This window comes from Saccostrea echinata, unplaced genomic scaffold, assembly GCF_033153115.1.
Source record: "Saccostrea echinata isolate AGI-Se365-2 ecotype Australia unplaced genomic scaffold, CSIRO_AGI_Sech_v1 ptg000056l, whole genome shotgun sequence".
NCBI classification, from domain to species: Eukaryota; Metazoa; Mollusca; class Bivalvia; order Ostreida; family Ostreidae; genus Saccostrea; species Saccostrea echinata.
In genome coordinates, this window is record NW_026889805.1 from 15088712 (window position 1) to 15111516 (window position 22805).

The 22805-nt window shown below is 33.9% G+C and overlaps 2 protein-coding genes across 2 annotated transcripts; both read left to right on the forward strand.

The window, feature by feature from the left end:
• Positions 1 to 10923: 10923 nt before the first annotated feature.
• Positions 10924 to 18318, forward strand: LOC133173251 (uncharacterized). The gene is made up of 8 exons (XM_061308231.1): positions 10924 to 11104; positions 12810 to 13199; positions 13387 to 13821; positions 14199 to 14279; positions 14452 to 14556; positions 15051 to 15072; positions 17890 to 17972; positions 18160 to 18318. The coding sequence occupies exons 1-8, from the start codon at positions 11053 to 11055 to the stop codon at positions 18246 to 18248; spliced, it is 1257 nt and encodes a 418-aa protein (XP_061164215.1). The 5' UTR covers positions 10924 to 11052; the 3' UTR covers positions 18249 to 18318.
• Positions 18319 to 18924: 606 nt separating this feature from the next.
• On the forward strand, positions 18925 to 22030 carry LOC133173892 (uncharacterized). Its single transcript, XM_061308959.1, has 8 exons — positions 18925 to 18976; positions 19477 to 19875; positions 20106 to 20597; positions 20919 to 20993; positions 21148 to 21252; positions 21489 to 21513; positions 21679 to 21764; positions 21969 to 22030. Exons 1-8 carry the CDS (start codon positions 18925 to 18927, stop codon positions 22028 to 22030), a joined length of 1296 nt encoding a protein of 431 aa, XP_061164943.1.
• The last annotated feature ends 775 nt before the right edge of the window (positions 22031 to 22805 follow it).

Sequence of the window (22805 nt, forward strand, 5' to 3'; positions counted from 1 at the left end):
TAGTGTAGATTTAAGTTTATTGAGATCATGGCTCCCATGGGGTAGGGAATAGCCACAATAGTTTATCAAAGTTTACATTTGCATGTATAATTTTTTTTTTATAAATCTGAAGAACATGAAGACAATGTTTAGTGGTAGTAATATGCAACCATTCTCGGGTTGTGTGAATTCAAGTTTAATAAAATCATGGCCCTAAGGATTAGGGTGGTGCTGCAAAAGGGTTTAATAAGGGAATATTTAGAAACAAATCTTTTCAAGAGTAGCAGGTTCAAACTAAATCATATTTATATCCAAACATTCCTTGTCTTTGTTTTTTAGCTCTACTGGTCAGAGACCAGAAGAGCTTATGCGATAGTAAGGTGTCCGTCGTCCGTCCGTCTGTCTGTCTGTCTGTCTGTCTGTCTGTCTGTCTGTCCGTCTGTCTGTAAACAATTTTTCAAAACGCTACTCCTCCTACAGTTTTGGTCCGATTTCAATATAACTTGGCACACAAGTAGACTACACTAAGATACATAATTTAGTGCATCGGTTTTTGATTTCGATGGACGGTGTTGCCATGGTTACTAAAAATAGAAATTTCTGTGAAATTCCTTTAAAACGCTACTCCTCCTACAGTTTTGGTCTGATTTCAATATAACTTGGCACACAAGTAGACTACACTAAGATACATAATTTAGTGCATCGGATTTTGATTTCGATGGACGGTGTTGCCATGGTTACTAAAAATAGAAATTTCTGTGAAATTCCTTTAAAACGCTACTCCTCCTACAGTTTTGGTCCGATTTCAATATAACTTGGCACACAAGTAGACTACACTAAGATACATAATTTAGTGCATCGGTTTTTGATTTCGATGGACGGTGTTGCCATGGTCACTAAAAATAGAAATTTCTGTGAAATTCCTTTAAAACGCTACTCCTCCTACAGTTTTGGTCCGATTTCAATATAACTTGGCACACAAGTAGACTACACTAAGATACATAATTTAGTGCATCGGTTTTTGATTTCGATGGACGGTGTTGCCATGGTTACTAAAAATAGAAATTTCTGTGAAATTCCTTTAAAACGCTACTCCTCCTACAGTTTTGGTCCAATTTCAATATAACTTGGCACACAAGTAGACTACACTAAGATACATAATTTATTGCATTGGTTTTTGAATTCTATGAACAGTGTTGCCATGGTTACTTAAAATAGGAATTTCTGTGAAATTCCTTTAAAACGCTACTCCTCCTACAGTTTTGGTCCGATTTCAATATAACTTGGCACACAAGTAGACTACACTAAGATACATAATTTAGTGCATCGGTTTTTGATTTCGATGGACGGTGTTGCCATGGTTACTAAAAATAGAAATTTCTGTGAAATTCCTTTAAAACGCTACTCCTCCTACAGTTTTGGTCTGATTTCAATATAACTTGGCACACAAGTAGACTACACTAAGATACATAATTTAGTGCATCGGTTTTTGATTTCGATGGACGGTGTTGCCATGGTTACTAAAAATAGAAATTTCTGTGAAATTCCTTTAAAACGCTACTCCTCCTACAGTTTTGGTCCGATTTCAATATAACTTGGCACACAAGTAGACTACACTAAGATACATAATTTAGTGCATCGGTTTTTGATTTCGATGGACGGTGTTGCCATGGTCACTAAAAATAGAAATTTCTGTGAAATTCCTTTAAAACGCTACTCCTCCTACAGTTTTGGTCCGATTTCAATATAACTTGGCACACAAGTAGACAACACTAAGATACATAATTAAGTGCATCGGTTTTTGATTTCGATGGAAGGTGTTGCCATGGTTACTAAAAATAGAAATTTCTGTGAAATTCCTTTAAAACGCTACTCCTCCTACAGTTTTGGTCCGATTTCAATATAACTTGGCACACAAGTAGACTACACTAAGATATATAATTTAGTGCATCGGTTTTTGATTTCGATGGACGGTGTTGCCATGGTTCCTAAAAATAGAAATTTCTGTGAAATTCCTTTAAAACGCTACTCCTCCTACAGTTTTGGTCCGATTTCAATATAACTTGGCACACAAGTACACTACACTAAGATGCATAATTTATTGCATCGGTTTTTGAATTCAATGGACGGTGTTGCCATGGTTACTAAAAATAGAAATTTCTGTGAAATTCCTTTAAAACACTACTCCTGCTACAGTTTTAGTCTGCTTCTAATATAATTAGGCATACAAGAAGACTATACTAAGATACATAATTTATTGCATTGGTTTTTGAATTCGATGAACAGTGTTGCCATGGTTACTTAAAATAGAAATTTCTGTGAAATTCCTTTAAAACGTTACTCCTCCTACAATTTTGGTCTGATTTCAATCTAATTTGGCACACAGTTAGAATACACTACGATACTTAATATGTATTTCTGTTTTTTTTATTTGGGTGAATGGTGTTGTCATGGTTACCGGTACTAAAAATAGAAATTTCCGTGAAATACTTTCAAAACGCTACTCCTCCTAGTTTTCATTTGATTTCAATATAACTTGTCACAAAAGTAGACTACATTAAGATACATAATTCTATTTATTGTTGCATGTTGCAATGTTTCAAATCCAAGTGCTACTTTTCTTTTGTTATACAAACAGACCAGTAGAGCTACAGTCTCATCAGAGACTTCTTGTTTTTTTAATTATGAAACATTGGGGTTTCTGTGGAGGTAAAATTGAAGAGCAAATTTTACGTAATGCATGTGTACAGAAAAAAAAAACTTTTTAGGGAGGAACAGCACGACCATGTTAATCATATTGACAATGAAGCATTTCAATATGTTGATTCAAGGTTGGTTTTTATCGTCGTTCCTTGAGGCTAAGTTGGGGCCACAATATGTAGTCAAATTTCTTTTTATGGAATAAGAAAGGGGGAAAAAAGGATTAAAAATCTGATGAAGAACAGCGAAACTGGGGTGAGAAATGTTGCCCATGGGCCTTTTGTAGAAGAAAAATTGCTCTACAACAAAGCAGAATGTAATATTTTGTGTGATTATGTATAATAATTTGCGCATTTATATAACATTTTAAAAAGGCAATTTTTCATTTAATCGAAAATAAAAATGCTACTAAGTACAGACAATGTAATGATTTTTACATTTATAAATTAGGGTTAGATAAAATATACATGTATATCAAGACTGTCGGGGAAAAAACAACAAAGACAAACAGCAGCATTTTGAAACAAAGTTCTTGTTCATCTGATAAGAGTAATTCTGCTAGATTTTGTTTCTCCAGAATGAACCATAATTTTAACCACTAAGATGATAAACTCATTAAAAAAAAAATAGGGCTCAGATGAGGGGGCACCCCTCCTAGACCCTTCACCGCGCCCTCTTTCAAGAAACTTGGCGAAGTCCCTGGATTACTTCAGTGATCAGCAATGCAATAAAAAAAGATAACTCTTGCCGGTTTGTTCCCATTTTGCACACATTTGAATTTCAGGCATTGAAAAAATGTGTGCCAAACGGGAATTTGTCCAGGTAAGATAATTACTTAATTGCTATAGTCTATATTATAGTTGTGAATTTGGAGGAAGAGAATCTACGGAAAGAATGGGAAGATACTAAATGGACTTCATTTTTTTCATGAATTAAGATTGTGTTAATTTCCTCATTCATTTTATCTTTATTAAATAAAAAACAGGATGAACTTGTCTAAATTATCAACTTCATCTTCAGTTGGGTTGGACAAGTTAAATTTTCTAAATTCATTCTTTTAAATTTATATCCTAATATGCATTGGTAAAATACAGGTAATCCCAGACGAAGATCAGACTGTAATTGCTATCAAAATATATTTCAAACCTATTGTTCTATACCTAATTATCAAATGTGTGCAAAACGGGAACACACCCTCGTGCCCTCCTCCCTCCCACAAATTCTAGCTATTTATACGCAACTTTAAAATCTTGGACCCACCTTAGAAATCCATTCATTTTATTGGTAATCACACCTCTCACCCTTAAATCTGTACGTATTGTGAAAGAAGATAAAAGTTTATTATTCTCAATAGATCCACGAATGTTCTCAAAATATTTTGTGTACAAATAATATTTAGTAGAATTTTCTACAGAATATTTGAAGATTTAGTGATTCATAAGACATCTGTGGTATAGAAGCAAACTTTAATTGTGAAATATGAATGAGTATAAATACAACTAAGGCACTTCACGAAAATAGGGTTGCAGTGAGAAAATAAATTCATGACGGCTATATTTAAATATTTGTAATTCACAAAATTATGAGTTTTAAAGCACAGATGATACCTAGAATGCACAATTTGACTTCTTTTGAAAAAAAAATATGCGGGGAAAAAAGAGGAGGTCTTCAGCACTCATTACGCTCCCTCTGAAAAAAATGGATGTACTCCTACATACTAAATATTTACACAGTAATGTCAGTAGTGTTAAAATATGACATATTCAATTAAGATGTTAGGTTAGAAGTAAAAGTGTAAGGCAAATCTTTGTCCTCCATTAAAAATTCCCATTTTCGATAACTTGAAGATTAAGTAGTTGGAACTTGTATCAACATATGATATAGATGTTTAAGATGCTGAAGTTTAACTAATTTTAAAATGAAGCTATGTGGACACATTTTAGGGACATGATTTGACTATGTAAAGGTACATGTATAAATTCTGAATTAAGGTCAACATGACCTACTTTATAGTCATGAAACAACCCCCCACCCCCACCTCCGAAGTATTATTGATCCTAGATGTTAAACTGAGGTAAGATCCAGATACAGTTGAATTTTATGTATGTATAACCATAAACTTCCACAGTGAGGTCACCAAGACCAGCTTTGAGTTGGACCATCTCCCTCAACCCCCCCCCCCCCCAAAAAAAAAAAAATTCACCTGACAAGCTTCAATGGTTGATGGTATTGCAGAGTTCAAGATATAATTTAGACACAATTTGACTGAATAGCCGAAATGAGGTCACCATGGCATATTTTAATAGACTCTTCCTGCATGATGCATTAACTGACAAAATTTGATGGTACCAGGCTTCACATGTTGAATTATACATTTCAGACAGGATTTGACTCTGTATTGCCATAAAATTCTTAAATCAGGCCACCATGACTTTTTGGGGTGGGGGGTGGGGGTGGGGGTTGCAACTCACCTCCCAAGATGCATCATCGGACAAGATTTGATGGTCTTAGGCCTCCCATTAAAGTTGTAACCTAGACATGAAAAAGCTAACAACAGGGAGATAGGTGGATAGGAAAGCCCATACCATAATAAGCCTGCCTAAAGGCAGCATATAAAATACAACTGTTTGAATCTCTTTTCTTTACTATAATTTTAAGAGTTTGTTTGCTACATACCCAGGAGCAGAGAAGATGTTTAAAGAATTATGCATTTTCACTTCATGTTCAACACAAGAACCCCTGACTCAGGAGCTATGAATTTCGCAATTTGGGAAGAGACACCCTTGCTTATTATAACCATGCACTTAGCTTATCTGCTAAATACCCAGAAGCAGGGAAGAAGAAATTTAAAGAATTATTGCATTTTCACTACATGTATATACTCAAAGAGACCCATCCTATAATAAATAAATAATATCATAAATTTCACAAATTTTGAAAAGGCACTCTTGCTCATCATATCTATGCACTTAGTTTGTTTGTTAAATGTTCAGGGGGATAGAAGATTTTTGAAAATTTATGCATTTTTACTATATGATCTATAGAGCCCTGCCCTAACACCAAAATCCCTGAGACAGGGGCCAGGAATTTTACAATTTTGGAAAAGCACTCGTGATCATCGATCATAACCATGCCCCACCCTAACTCCAGAATCCCTGACCCAGGGGCTATGAATTTCACAACTCTTTCTCATCATAACCATGCACTTAGTTTGTATTATAAATACCCAGGAGCAGAGAAGAAGATTTTCAAATAATTAATGCAATCTCACTAAATGACAAATAGAGCCCCTCCTAGCACCAGTACCCCTGAACCTGCAGGGACCATGACATTCACAATTTTTCTTTCTCTTCACCCACAGATGCTATATGCCAAAACTGGTTCAGAGGTTTCAGAGAAGAAGCTGAAAATGTTCAAATGTTAAGGCACAAGGAGAGTAAGGTGCACAATGAAGGGTGAAAACTAGGGATGTCAACAAATATTTGAGTACTCAAATATCGCTCCATCATACCGACTACCGACTAAATATTTTTAAATCGGTTATTCTTAAAAAATTGCTATTTAATAGTAATCTTAAATTCAAGGTAAAAAATTGGATCTGGTTAGTTCATTTATTAACATATCAGTGTTCAGTGTTCTCACGAGTAAAACTCAGGGTGAGGCTTAACCGGTATTCATTAATTGTTCAAAGGATTTTTTTGTTTGGCAAACATGCATTGGCATACTTTAAAAGATGTCAGATCCAGATTGTAAAGTTTCAACCTGCAATTCCGTAAGATCTCATATAATGCAACTATCAATTAATGAAGAATAATTAAACAGCTGTTACATATTTGTAAATACAAGTAAATTGGGGACAGTTATAAGCGTAAATAATATCAATCATTTTTAAAATAGTATCGATTGTTTTCAAAAAATTTCATAATTGAAATTTATCGAATTGAGCTCTTTTTGTTTTTAGAAGCTTTTTAAGAGTTACGCTTTAATAGCGATTCTCTGTAACCACTTAAACTTCTTTGCCACGCATGGTTACCGATTTTGATGAAACTTCGCCCATTATTACAACTTGACACCAGAAACATAAATCAAATAAAATTTCGTTGCTATGTGTCTTGGTTGCCATGGTAACAGCCAGAAAAGTTGAAAAAATTGAGATTTTCAGCTACTTTGAATCTTTATTACGCCTTAATAAAGACAAAGAAAAACAAACAAACCATTCTCCCAAAAACATGACACCTTGTTGCCACTTATGCTATAAAGAAACTATTTAGAATTTATCTCTTAGTAAGTGGTAACCATGGGTACATTTGGAATACATTTAAGATGCTGAAAAATGCTGAAAAACACTCAATATTCACAAATTATAGATGCTACATGATCAAATTCAATCAACAACTTAAGAAAAACAATAAAAAATATTTGACCTTAAGTAATTAGGTATTGGCAATATTATTCTAAAAATAACTTTCATGGTTGCCATGGTAACACAGTGTGACCATGCAAAATCTGTTGCTATGTTTGGGTTATTGCTACTATCTTGAGGAAAAACAATAAAATTCATGACTGCAACATATACATCCTTAGGATCTTGCAACACCGACAACATAAGAAAAATTGGGATTAATTGTTACTTTGCAGTGTAACCATGGAACCAACGTACCAGTTGTTAAAAGTGATATTTTTTTGCTGCCTTAGGAATTTACTTACCTTTTAATCAAGAAACATATTATTTGACTCACATTGAATAGTACTTATCTGGTAGAACTAAAGTTGAATATCATATATTGATAAAGTTTGTTGAAAAATACAACACTGTTGCTATGGTTACTAAGAAGGGAAAATGTTCGATTTTGTTAATTTTATATCAATATTAAACCCTATGTGCCAGCTTTTTGCATCCAGTTAGAGATTGGGTGGTAGTCAAAATTGAAAGTCAGGTTTGTTCATATATATCAATCATAAAAGTTTTGGGAATCTACATACAAGGGTACGTATCCAAGGAAACAGAATATTTTTCAGATTTTTATGCATATTTTTCGGCTAATTTCCATAGCAACGCTCTACTTAAAGAGTTGAATTTGAATTTTTTGAAATGTGAAAATTAGGGTCACGCCAACGCCTTTAAAAATTGATCATCATTTATATAGAAATATGCTTTTTAAAAAGATAGGAAAAGATTAAAACACTAAGAGAGTAAATTTAAAATCCCTTTGTGGTGTTAAAACCACGACAACCATTGCCAACCTTTAAGAAATATCATATTTCCTCCTTGGTATATGTTACTAGGATCTCTTGTCTATTATTTGCTTGCATTTCAATCTGTAATTGTTTTTATTCTTAAGTGTATGACTTTATGAAATTAAATGAACAAAATTATTACTTTTGAATACTTTGTTTCCATAGTAACGTATGTAATAGTTGATTTACCAAACATGTTTATCATGCATTTAAGACATCAGGCCTCAAATTTTTAGATACAGTCATTGCCACTTGTTTGCTTTGCTGCAAACGTTAACTGTGGGACTCTGAACATGTTGAAAAATGCCATTTTTCAAACCTTGGGATATGTTGCTATGGTAACCATGACACGTAGTAACCAATTTTTGCCTGATTTGAGTTTACGGTATCAAAGACTTTTATCATAGAGAGTTTGGAGAAATTCTTGAGACTATGCGTGCCACAGCTCCTATATAAAAGTTCAAGTCATTACAGAGAATGGTTCTTAATACATAAAGGATATTAAGTATTTAGGTCTCATTTTTATTTATCTATTATTTACATGTCTACATGACCATTGAAAACAATGAAAGAATTTTTTGATTAATATATATTATAAAATTTCTTGTATAACAATCTCTCATTCAATTGGCCTTTCAATAACATTATTTACAGTGTTTAGTTAACATAGGTGAACAGGCGCGGATCCAGAAATTTTTTCCATGGGGGTTAACCCCCAGTCTAAAAAAAAAATTCCACCCAGAAATTTCTTGACAAGCAAGCAAAAAAAAAAAAAAAACAAAAACAAAAACAAAACAAAAAAAAAACAAAAAAGCCCCTTAAAATCCATTTCCCAAACGTGAAAAAGATCTATTTCGTGATGGTGATGGTGGCGTCCACGTTTTCTAAAGGGGGTCCAAGTCATTTTTTAATTTGCTTCAGTATATACTTTTTTAAACTCTGCAAATTCCAAGGGGGGGGGGGGGTTCCGGACCCCCGACCCCCGCTCTAGATCCGCGCATGGGTGAATAACAAACGGGAATAACTCTCTTAGTAGAATACAAATTAATAGCAACAGATCACTTAAAACAAGTGGTCCCGATTTTCAAAAATCGGGCAAAGATACCCTTGCTTACCACAAATTTGTACTCTGTTTGCCTCCTAGTTGCCTAGTAGCAGAGAAGATTTTCAAGGAAATAATGCATTTACAGTATAGCTTCAACACAGGCCCACCGTAATATTGCATATCGTAATGCGTAATATTGCACATCATAACCATGCATTCAGTATGTTTGCTAAATACCCAGGGACAAAGAAGATTTTCAAAGAAATAATTCATTTTCACTATACATTCAACAGAACCCAACCCTAAGCTAATACCAAAGCCCCCAACCCAGGAGTAGGGAATTTCATAATTTTTTAAGAGGCATCCTTGTTCATCATTACATGCAATTAATTTGTCTGCTAAATTCCAAGGGACATCAGATAAGAAGATATTTAAATAATTTATGCATTTTACTATCTGATCTATAGAGCCCGCCTTTACACTTATTTTTCCGAGGAGTAGAAGAAGAGTAGAAGATTTTCAAAGAAATAATGCATTTTCGCTATATAATTAGTAGAGCCCACCCCCACCCCGAACCCCTGTCCAAAGAGCCATGAAATTCTTAATTCTTAAAGAGGCATCCCTGTTCCTCATAACTATGTACTTATTTGTTTGCTTAATGTCAAGGAGCAGAGAAGAAGCTTTTCAAAGTAATAAGGGATTTTCACTTTATATTCAACAGAGCCCCCCCCCCCCCCCAACCAGATCCCCTGACCCTGGGGGCCACAGATTTTCACGATTTTGGAAGAGACACTATCATAACCATGCACCTAGTTTATCTGCTTAATATGCAGGGGGAATTTATGCATTTTCACTATTTCATCATTAGAATCCCACCCTAACTTCAGAACCCGTTCCTAGGGCCATGAATTTCACAATTTTGGTAGAGGGCTCAGTACTTATTACAACCATGTCAACAGTTCAACTGCTTGATGTCCAGGAATAAAGAAGAAGATTTATAAAGACTGTATTAATTTTGATGATTTTGATGATTTAGCCCCATCCCGCAGGACTCAGGGCGCAGGAACCATGACATTCAAAAAATTTGTTCCCCGTTACTCTTAGATGTCTATGCCGAAACTGGATGAGATTGGTTCAGCGATTTTAGAGAAGAAGCTGAAAATGTTCAAATGTTAACGGACGACGCACGAGGACAGACAAAACAGATAGCAAAATAACATATAACATGTTTATCTACACTAAATCTCGTATTTTTATTTTTTAACTCAGATACGCCATATATAGCTTTGAAGTACAATGTATATTAACTTTCAGTAAAAATAGAAAATAAATTATTCATAAGAAAGTATTATTGAGGAGGCACAATCGTAAATTAGCATTGGTTTCTGCTGAATAGTAAATGCTGTCAAATTAGGTGGCGTATCCCCCGTTTCCTTATACTGATATCTATTATTATTATTATTATTATTATTATATATATATATATATATATATATATATATATATATAGATATAGATATATATAGATATATATAGATATATATATATATATATATATATATATATATATATATATATATATATATATGATGTTTTATAATGTTTGTTTAAAAAATAAATAAAATAGGGACACCATTTCTTGGAACAATCTTTTACACTGTTACTGTCACCGTAATTCGATTTGACAGAGCAGTGCTTTACCATTGACCTGTTTCAGAACAGTCAATTAAATAAAAGCACAGGTAAAAAGGCTACCAGGTACAAAATAGGAAAGACAGTAATTAAGTAACAGATTATACTTCATCTTTTACTTTTCATTGGAGAATAACTAGTCCAGGGAGTCCACTTTTCAGATCAATGGACAAGAAATACAGAATTCTATGAGTCAGTTGTTGAAGATGTACGTTAACTTAAATCTTGTTTAGATAATGACATGTTATAAAACATAAAAGGAGAATCACTTTAATTGATACTTTGGAGGAAATGGGTACTGTGTTTGTGAGTACATCATTGCATGTCCGGTGTGTCAGTGACTAACATCCGGGCAGTCTGATGCGTGGTGTTACGGGACCTGATTGTATTGTCTCATCATGGACACAGAAGTTACTGTTTGGATTTTTATTATAGCGTGTATTCTACCAAGTAAGTTTTATTATAGCGTGTATTCTACCAAGTAAGTTTTATTATAGCGTGTATTCTACCAAGTAAGTTTTATTATAGCGTGTATTCTACCAAGTAAGTTTTATTATAGCGTGTATTTTACCAAGTAAGTTTTATTATAGCGTGTATTTTACCAAGTAAGTTTTATTATAGCGTGTATTCTACCAAGTAAGTTTTCTTTACATCGGCAGATGTTAACAGTTTTCTTTCTGTATATATAGTTGACATGAATAAGTATACTCTTACTTTCTTATATTTTAGGATTTTTCGTATATGATTAAAAGAATTCTTTAAGTGTTTGACACAGAGATAAAAGATATATACACTCTTGTCTAACCCTTCTTTTACAGGATGAAGTACTTATATTTTGCATATAATATCTTTGTGATTCAGACTTTACTTAACCAAGCCCACACGAAGATGAATTTCCTTGTCTATAATTTGTTTTTATTAAAAAAGTGTAACATATAAGTATATATTCAATTCAAGAAGCATTTTTAAATTATAAATCAAACCTATTTTCTTATTTATTTGAATGTGGTTTCCGTGTTTCCTTAATGCACAGTTCGTGGCAGAAATCAAGGTAACTAGAGCATTGTTATCTCACGGTCAATGGATGAAAACATTCATTATCAGGTCTCTTACCAATAAATACGGCGGCATTATTACTTACATATGCACTTTAGTATCAGTACAAGTATTACAGGATAGTATACTGAATCATAATTTGTTGATGGAGCATCTTGAACAATGTAAGATGACCACACAAAGTGATGGCTAATAAATAAATTTGATTTATTATCCAAAAGAATTTGTTGTGTTCTAATCCTTATATTCTTAAGTACAACCAAAGAGATACTGTTAAACTGGTTAACTTAGTAAAAGCGAGTAATTATTCTTACTGAAAAATGATACAGGAACGAAGGTACAAAATTTGAAGAGAGTCATTTTTAATGAGCAGTTCTTGGTTGCTGTAATTACAAATGTTAACTTTAAGATAATTTATATTTCTGGTCGTTTTTTTTTTTTTTTTTTTTTTGTTTTTTTTTATGGCTTTAAAAAAGTAGTACTTAGCATGACAGTGGCATTAACAACTTTCCATTTGTTCCTGTTTTTCAACACACACACACAATCCATCCAAAAACACGGTTAGTCATTACTGTTAACTACTGAAGTAGACTTGTTAAAGAAGGAAAATGTACAAAATATTAAAGGGCCATGGTCTGCTAATTTTGCATATATATTGTGGCTATTTTAAAGTTCGTTAAAAATGCTTCATGAAAGAAATGTTCTCTAATTTCGTTACGTATATTTCAAGATACTTGTATTGAAAATGATTTGGTAATTTAAGGATTAACAAATATTGTTTTGCCTTCATGTATGACTAGAGCTGCCGAAGTCCCCAACCTACATCTTGATTAACTTAATTTCTCGTTTCCCATAAAAGACATATTTTGCAGTTTTTAGAGTCACTGTAATTGCTTCTAAGAAGGAAAATATAACTTGTATGTCAAGCCTTTCTTCCCCTTCTCAGAAATGCACAAACTTGCAGACCAGACACACGAATTCACTATTATAAAATAAATAAATAAACTGATTTTGGAAACTCAATCGGGGCTTGCTGACTCAAAATGAATTATTTTAAATCCTGCTCTCTGAACTGATGCCATTCGTTGTTTGTTTACAGGTACGTTACAGAATAGCAGTGTCGCCTTTTCTGCCCCATCCAGATTGAATGCTGGTAGTACCTTGGTTCTGCATTGTCGACCAAACCCAAAAGAAGACAGATTTGGGTTTATTCATGCTTACGAATTCACCATTGAAAGAAGAAATGAAGATGCCGAACCATTAGTTAGGATTAGTATCGGACGGAATGGTGAACAAGATATAAAATGGGGGGACGAATTAGTACAGGAACGAGGAAGGATACAAGGCAGTTTGGGCTTCCCGAATGTTTCCTTTGCTCGAGTCCAAATTTCTGAAGCGGACTGTACAGATGATGCCGAATATACATGTGCCATATTGGATGAAAACAATGAAGAGCCAACACAGAGATCCAGACACGTCACAATAATTCGTACGTACGCATGCGTGCAATGATATTATAATTAATCTTATTAGTCCTACCGTAAGGTTAAATGGAGCCAGTGATATCGGTAAGTTTGCAAGGGAAACTATTAATGGAATTTATATAAATTTTTATATATTCAAAAATTTACAGTAGTTTTGAAAGAGAAAGCATATATGAGAAAGTTTTCCTCCAGAAAATCCCATTGGCGTTTTCCCAATCACTGCAACCTCTGTTCAACGAGAGGAAATGTCCAACAACAACCTAGGAATTATATCAGCCGCCCTCCAGAATGCTGGGTCCACTCAATCTGGAGGATTACCCATTGGTTCTATCACTATCTTTAACTGCACAGCCAGAGAGTCTTTTCCCCCACCTACGATACGTTGGTGTATAAGAAGACAAACTGAAGGAGCATTTTCTAACTTCGCCTTTGCCTCTGTCCAGCGCCTGGACATGGTAAATGCCTCATTTCCGAGACGTTCTTGTTTCTTTACAAAGACTAGTCTTCTTCCATTTACGATAACGGCCGAGGATAACGGAACGTCACTGTCCTGTTCTACAGACACCACGGAGTGCCCCATAACAGCGAGGTCCAGCACAGTATCAATCTACGTCATAGTAACGACTGGTATAGGCCATTTTCATTTCTTTTTACCGTAACATGTTTTATCAATGAATAAGAAGAGGTTTCAATCTTATACTATCAACAGTATTATGGCAACGTACTGCTTTTAATCTAAGAGAATATCATATCACTTAGTAAACATTTTGTGCATAACGTAGCTTGATGTTTCAAAGTCAATTATTTTACTTAACTTATTAATCAATGAAAAAAGTTGATTCTACTCAAAGACACAACGCAGCACTAAAACACGTTTCTTATTTTCGATGCTTTGTCATTTTCAAAATTTTGAATTTACTGGATGAGTGTAAAAACAAAATTTTGTATTTACATCTTCTCTCATCCAGTAAATATAAAATTCAGAACGTTTGATACTATTTCAGACACAGAGAATTCTGCTGGTGGATCAAATGAAGACGATTTAGCCGAGGTTATTGTAGCAGATTCACACTCATCAAGAATAGGTATACAGTATGAGCAGTATATGAAATCATTTGTAAAATACTCCATTACTTCAGTCGTCCCTATAAACACCCGTTTGTTTTTGTATCAAATTTGCATCAAAACGTAAAGATTTAAATTTAAAATTCCTGTGTGCAATGTCACTTCCGTTACTGATGTGAATGTTTTCTTTAGGTATTACAGCTTTAGTAACTGCAGGAATAGTACTCATTATAATCGGGGGCTGCGGCACGGCACTAGCTATTTTTACATATACCAAAGCAAGAAAAATCAAAATAGGTAATTGAAGAAATGCTTCATTATCCATTGTAATCGGTTAATGAGTTAAGTATTAATTTGGTTGTTTTCAACATGCACCATATAATTAATATCTTCGTATTGTTGATCAATGGATGATGATTTCCTTCTTTCGAAGTGAGTAAGGTTCAATTAAGTTCAATATAGGTTCAATCAATACCGTGGTTACCATCTGGGTGGCATGTTGGTTTGTTACTGACTGTCTTCGGAAATATATCTCACATAGATGGCGAGGTGAAGTCGAGCTCTCTATGAGATTGATCATCCTGTGTTTTTCAGCACACAATTCTGAATTAATATCAAAACGTTCCTTCTTCTTAACTTCGTAGCCAAGACTTTCTATAAGAAAAGCTTTACTATATGACAGCAAAATTAGATCGTGTAGTCCGAAATTTTGTTAATAAAAAAATTTAAAATGAAAAAGAAATGTACATTTCCTCTATCAGTGTTGTATCGAAATCATTCTTCATTTTCAGAATATGAAACATTAAAAGAAAGGTATCTATGTTTCAATTATTTATTATCTAATCTCTTAACCCTCTCTTGCTTTCTAAGACGTCTCTTATAAGGATGAAACTATCAAATTCTTGTTCCTTTTTCCCTATATTGCTATAAATATGCATGTATCTAAACGATGTCCTGTAAAATGCCATCATTCAATTTGCATGCACGAGGGTCGTTCAAAAAGTAATGCAACCTTCGGTTTATCGTAAAAAATGTAGAAGCATTTAATTAAATTTTTTCACAGTCTAGGAGTACTGTATAAGAACTCAGAATCACCGAAAACCGCATGGTTTTTCCTACAGTCATCGGAAAGAAATTCACTTTAAAGTAAGCATGGTCACTACATTAACTGAAAACTGTTCAAAAATGGTCTCTGCTAAGAAGATGAAAATGAGAGCGTATGTAAAAACTGCACTTCATTACAAAAATCGCTGAAGAACCAAAGATGAAAGATGTGATTTTAATATCTGGAAAGACAAGCCTTTCATGCTGCACAGTGTTCAGATGGATTAAAAAATAAAAAGGGAGTGTATCAAGATCGCAGTTGAGGTGGTCGATCATAATAATTAGGGACACAAAAAAAAAAAATAAAGGAAGGAAGAACAATATAAAAAGTGGAATCGGAGAGAAAACTATCGTCTTATTATTGCAAAGAGGTCAAAGTTCAAAACATGTCTCATACAGGTTTTCTCTTTAGTGAAGAGTATTACACGAACCTACACCCCAAGAAAGGACCATCAATGGTAGTTTTATACTAGAACTGCATTGAGGAAAGTTCAGCAGCTTTTCTGTGAGGGAAGTCCAAATGCCGGTCCCCGAGTTAATTTTCTTGTGTCTGATAACGCTGCTGCAAATAAGCATCGAATGTAAAAGAATTTTGAAGAAAAGAATGTTTACAGAGCTTAGTCATACTCCATATTCGCTAGATCTTAGTCATTATTATACTTTCATGTTAAATACTAAAATCTGATTGGTTTAGACACATTTAACAATCCGTAATATTACCCTCAGCGTTAGCAACACACTTGACAACGGGTAACATTACGAAAATATCACATGCGTTCAAATCATGCGCGTACGGTTCACCGTAGAATTCTCAAAACGTCGGTTGTGCGTTTGAAAGAAGCCGAACAAACGACGTCAATAAAAGCTTGCGTCCGATGTGGCTTACTTGAAAAAGACAAACGACAGACGAAACATCCTTGCGAGTGCAAACTTTAGGTGATAAAGGACTTTTTGAGTAGCAAACAAATAATAAAGAGGTTGGTAAATTATTTACGAAGCTTTCCTATTGAGAAAAATAGAAGTTGGGAGTTTGAAAGCTTTCTAAGCGTGAAGTTAACGACGATCTCCGAATTTTTTAATGACATCCGAAATCAATAAGACATTCAGTATAATAAAATAAATAGTGCACGTTTTTGAGGGTAACAGTTGAAATTGACACCCCTCGGAAAACCATTGTCAACCTCCGCTGACGCGTCGGTTGACAATGGTTTTCCTTGGGGTGTCAATTTCAACTGTTACCCTCAAAAACGTGCACTATTTATATATTGTGACATCTTTTTATTCCAAAAACTCAAGAAAACAAAGGAAAATTTACAATTTTAGGCATGCCATCGAGAGTGCTATTCATCAGTGTCGTTTGAGCACCTAAAGAAGCGTATGCTGAGGGGTTTTTTTCATAATGAGTACGAAGACTTGCGTAAAGTTAAACAAGGAAATACAATGAGGGAATAAAAAATATAAAGAAACTACTTCTGTGCTTTTCTTATTTTTAGATCGTATATTGCATTATTTATTGAACGGCCCTCGTACATGTATAGAAACATTTCGTGTAAAATCCTATCTTTCCGTCTTTTTTTTTTTTATTCTTCCCAAATATATTGATACAAGAAATATATATTTAAGTTTGAATTACAAGACATTGTAAATGTCAGGATGGTCTTAAACACTGGGCATAACAAGCCAAATTCACAAAAAGGAGCTAAACGTAGTTAGGAAGTTGGTAAACAAGGTTTATCAAATATAAACTATAATTCACGAAGCGAATACTATATATACACAATTTGTAAATATAGTTTCATCTGTAAAATCATATTTAATGGTTTTAAACTGAAGTTTGCAAATGCTAAACGAAGTTTATTTGCCTGCGAATAAACGCTAATGATAGTTTTTGTTTGAGTAACATAATCATTTGAACTACAAGTATATTTCACACTCATTTAGAATTGTTAAACTAAATTTATCACGTGTAAAAACTATAGTTTGAATCATTAACCATAATTTAATCCAAGTATGGTTAAGAGATGTTAAATATAGCTTAATGTAGTTAACAATTGATAAACCTAGATTATCAACGGTAAAATATAGACTGATGTTTTTCATACTAATTGTACACTGAAATGTCTAAGGATTTTTCCGGTTTTTATCGCGATCATGACTAGGAGCACACGGCGGGTGTGACAGGTCGGCAGGGGATGCTCACTCCTCCATGGCACCTGATCCCACCTCTAAATTTTGAGGTCCGTGTTTGCTCTGCTCCAAATATGTATCGTTTCATTGGACTTTCGAGATTGAATACTGTTCCTTATCTTCATATTTCATTTGGCTCATTTTTGTTGGATTTGGTGTGTCATACACTGGTACGTTTTTCTAGTGCTTGTCCTGAAAACTTTAAATGATGTTTTAGTAAGGTATAAATACTAATTGTTACTACTACTTTTGTAAAAGATTTATGCCAAAAAGATGGACAAATAATAAATAAATAAATAAATAAATAAATAATAAATTAATAAAACAATACTTTTTTAGGGAGCGATATCAGACATTAAATGAGATGTCCGGGGGAACGGATCCAGTCACCTATGAAACTCTCGGTCATAAAGATCCAGAAGGCAAGTTTCTGATGCTAACATTATAACATGCATTATATTTGTATTGAGCATAAAATTAAAGGAAAAGAAAATGCACTTTATATATTCTTTCCGTCTCATGTTCTATTAAAGACATAACGGGAATAAAAGGAGTGTTTATTCCATTTACTACTACATCTTTGCTGAACAATTTAGTTATTTTTTTTAGATTCAGTTAACTACGTCAATGCAGATTACAGAGTATATTCAGAAGTTGGACACAGAAGTTCCGGGCCGACTATAAACTCCTATACGTAAACCCTCAGGTCGCTGAAAGATTTGTCAGTGTTGTATTTTTATTTTGTTGGATAATTTTTTTAAATAAAGTTTATTTATACTGGGCATTGTAATATACTTATAGCAAAACAGAAGTGTGATACATAGAGCAAAATCGAGGGCCTTTAATCCAGAACAATAATGGTCAGTTCGCAGATCTGCCGCAATCCTCACTCGAGTCAAATTGTATTGAGGATTTTGTGAAGTGTATACAGTGTATTTTGTTCTTCTTCAAGCCTCAAGGATGCTTGCAATTAAAATAGCAAACAAAGACACACTGAAGATTATGAAATTCGACCTCATATAAAAAAAAAATCATGAATTAGGACAGAGAAATAAAATGAAGACTGAAAAAAATTATGATTTTAATGAAGAAATATTCAGTATTACCATACGAGATCAAACGTGTCACTTCTAAATGTGTGCTAGTTGTTTGAACCGTGAATATGTTATAAATTGCAGTGTCTTTTTCGTGTAATATCATGCAACAGTCTCCAAAGTTATTATTACACAGCTGCATGACTCAAAATTGTACTTGTAATATTTCACTGCACGTGCGGTTTCCTGAATATATATCCGGGTATCTGATAATGATCAAATTCAGTATTTCATTGAAAAAGAAAAAGAAGGGACTAATAATTTAAGTCAGTGATCAAATATGGGAGAGTCATATATTTCGTGTCTACTGCTCTGCTTTCTTTTTAATCAAGGTGAGTCAATCTTTTTTTTTCCAAGAATATGAAATAAAATAAAAGAAAGAAAAGAATTCGGAATAGGCAGTAAGTACATCAAAATGTCGAAATTTTATAATTTTTTGTCGTGGTAGAGATGTTTGTTCATGAAATTTCAAATAAATAAATAAATAAATAAATAAATAAAATAAAATAACAGATGAATATATGTACAATACTCGGTCGTGTATACTACTAGTAAAGAAATATTTATATAAAACAAAGGGGGGAGAAAAATATCTCTTATACTTACCCCACTAGTTACACTTAACTTTTAATGGGTATACACTTTAGTATAGCTACAAGTACAGTCACGCCTCTCTCAGCTACGTTCGTAAGGCGAACGTAGTGGAGGGAGGGGGTGTTAGCTGTATTGTCAGACTGGTATATTTATGAAGGGACATCATAGTATTGTAAGATTTTCTAATTCTGGTAAAAAAAAAATCAAATTATAAATATTTGATTTTTACTATTTTTAGTCACAGGACAGACGAATTATCTGAGCTTCTGGATCCCTGAAGAAATAACTTACGGTGAAACTGTTTATATAACATGTAAACCCAATGACGCTGGTAAGACATACTTTAGTGTTGTGTCCAGTGTACAAATATACAGACAGCGAGAAAACGAGGAAATGAAGTTAATAGTCAAAGCCTCTTATGCTTCCACGACAACTTCAACAAATGTGGAATGGTTCGACAGATCTTTGGAACAAAAGGGGAAGGTGACGTCAACCCTGGGGCCTCCCGAGACTTCCATGTTCCGGTTACGTCTGGATGATGTGGATTGTACGGACCAGGGCCTGTATAAATGTGTCGTTCGTGACGAAGCTACGACAGGAAATGAGGCGGTCAAAATGAGAACATCCATTGTAAACAGTAATTGAAACTCATCTCTTAGTTTTGTAGATAACACGTATTGTGAAGAAAAATAATGATGATGCTGTTTTTATATCATTGACTACATGGAGGTATCGTATGTTCCCATCAAATTACAAATACAGCCTCAAATCGCAAAAAACAAATTCTTCACAACATTCTACTTTGAAAGAACTTAACGGGATTGTCTCTTTTAAAGCAAGAAAAAAAACTGTTTCCTATAATTTTAGGTAAGAGTCCTGGCGTCTATCCTATAAGTACTACGTATGTAAGTGGTGCTCAGAACATGGACATCAGTCAGCTAGCAGTACTAGCCGCCATCAGGGACCTCCAGTATACAACACAGACGGCTTACCCTTTAGGGAGTGTTGGTCTTTTCAAATGTGTGGCCGCTCTGGGGTTCCCCGCCCCAAAACTACGCTGGTGCATCAAGCGACCCACCTCTTCTAATTTCCAGACTTTTGATTTTGTTTCAGTTCAGCGGAAATTCCCAGCAAACACCTCTATTTCGGCACAAGCTTGTCTTTATTCCAGCTCAGATATTCTACTTTTTCCAATAAGAGATAGCGATAATGGAACAATTTTGTCGTGTTCTGTTTCCGATGAGGAATGTGGGACAGTCCCGCCCAGTCCACCAATCTCTAATCCGGATAAACTCGTGGCGTCACTTGCTATGTCAGAGTCTCAATCGAAAAATGAGAGAGAAATTGTTTTATACATAGGTAAACTACTGCTGAATCTCGGAGAGTGTAGAGTTGTATATCAAATAAAATAATGAAATTGAAATGTCTAACATCCTTGTAAACAAATAATTAACGATTTCTTGTGTATAAAGAAACAATTTTGAACATGTTAAATCAAATGAATGAGATGCAGACTTTCTTTGAGGTGACAAATGTTCTAAACTGAAAGTGAGTTGTGTAACATAAGAATAAAATCTGAAAATGTAATCCCTAGTTTTCATAGTAATATTTAATTCTAATCAGTTTGTCATTAATCTTTATTATTATTATCTCATTATTGGTGTCATCTTTATAATTTAGGAGAAGACGAAACTCATGTTGGAGTCAATGCTGAAGAAAATCGGGCCATCCAGATAGAAAAGTCCTCAGATGACAGTGCGTAGAAAATAAGAATAGAAATACCTTGAACTAGTAATCTTTGAACACACACAGAGTGACATAGCACTCTTTTATTCTCCAGAAGTATCAATCTATGTTATTTGTGTGGAGGGGATTTTACAGGATTTTTATATCGGCATCTTTGTCTTAGGTACCATGGTTGTCCTAGGAATCGCCATGACTGTCATGTTTGTGGGAATAGTCTTACTAACGATGGCTGTTGTTACATATTTTAAGGCCAAAAAGACCAACGAAGGTAGTTTATGAAGTATATGTAAAACCATGATTAAAACAGACTTATTCTATTAAATATCGAAGGCCTCGTTAAAGCAAGAAAATATTCCTATGCATTCAGTAAGAAAAAAATGAACTAAATTGAATTTGTATATTAAAAACACGGCTTTTTTTAAAACAATGAATAAGTTTAAGAACTAAAAAAGATACTGTGAAATGTTAAATGTTCTTTGAAAATTTAAATAATCTTTGTTGTAGTTGGAAAAATCAAGGCCAGTGCGGGGTAAAGTATTTTTCACATTCATCTTTACTTGTCAAAATTTATACCCTTCCATTTTGATTGAGTGTTGGAAAATAAGGACACCAGTACTCATTTTAACTATTGATGTCTTTGTTGTAATGCTGTTTTAATTGATGTAAGACCCTTTTTGGTTGGTTGCCATTGTAGCAATCAGTATACAGATCTAGAGATGAGAAGGAGAGTTGAGAGTGTACATTCTGAGGTATATACAGCCATAGAGAACCTGCCTCCAGGTATGTACAGTGTGGCAATACCTTAACAATACTATATTGGAATCCTGTTTGAAATAATATTCGTATTAGCCATAGAGAGAAATGAATGTGAATAGGTTTTAATTAGATGAATTATGTTGCATGTGTGATGGATTCGTAAAATGCATCATTACACTTGACACAATATATCTGTGATAACATTCCCTTACTCTGTTTTGTTTTCAGATTTGCCTACCACAGGAAAACCATACGAAGTGGATGATATGTACATGTTACCAGTTAACTAAACACGCCGCGCTGTGGCAACGCACTTTGAAAAAATTACGCACTTTGAAAATTTTTTTCAAAGTGCGTTGAATTTGAGACCAAATCAACGCACTTTGAAATTTTTTTTCAAAGTGCGTTAAGAGTGTACATAATAATTTCTTACCATGTACACACTTAACGCACTTTGAAAAAATGTGTATAAAACAAAAATTTTGGACTTAAATTTTAGTAATAGACAACATTATTAACCCCTCGCAATGTTTGAGGGGACATAGTACGCGATTTTGTGTGTAAGTGTGTTTGTTAGTTTTTCCTGTGCGAAACGGAAGTGACGTAATTTGCATCGAGATCTCTATCAAATTCAATATGAACATAGACTGATTAATTTGATAGTAATAAAATAAAAGATTAGCCACAATACTCACTTGACTGGAACTTTTACAAGGGCACCGCAAAGCGGAGCATTCTTTCTAAAAAGCATATTCTATAAATCAAGGCAGCATAGAGAGAGAGAGAGAGAGAATTTTCATGGTAGAGAAAAATCATAATTGCTCCTTTTTCCATTTAAGTCACATCCACCGAACTTATTACAGACTGAATTAAAATAAAAAAGGAAAGAATTTATGCTATTAAACAATCATTTCTTAAAGACCAATTTCCCTTTTACAAAATTTACGAAAACAACCCCTAAAAATCTTTAAAGCGTGTATATCTCAGATAATTATCAGGTTCAAATAATTATTTATCATACCTAAAATTTGCAAGAATATTGACCAAGCCGTGCACATTTTTTTT

Excerpts from the sequence above, each read along its gene's own strand:
- LOC133173251 (XM_061308231.1), top strand. The coding sequence starts at position 11,053 with ATGGACACAGAAGTTACTGTTTGGATTTTTATTATAGCGTGTATTCTA. Across the intron at positions 14,280-14,451 it reads TTCACACTCATCAAGAATAG|GTATTACAGCTTTAGTAACT; the intron begins GTATACAGTATG and ends TGTTTTCTTTAG. Across the intron at positions 14,557-15,050 it reads AGCAAGAAAAATCAAAATAG|AATATGAAACATTAAAAGAA; the intron begins GTAATTGAAGAA and ends CTTCATTTTCAG.
- LOC133173892 (XM_061308959.1), top strand. The coding sequence starts at position 18,925 with ATGGGAGAGTCATATATTTCGTGTCTACTGCTCTGCTTTCTTTTTAAT. Across the intron at positions 18,977-19,476 it reads CTGCTTTCTTTTTAATCAAG|TCACAGGACAGACGAATTAT; the intron begins GTGAGTCAATCT and ends TACTATTTTTAG. Across the intron at positions 20,994-21,147 it reads AGAAAAGTCCTCAGATGACA|GTACCATGGTTGTCCTAGGA; the intron begins GTGCGTAGAAAA and ends TCTTTGTCTTAG.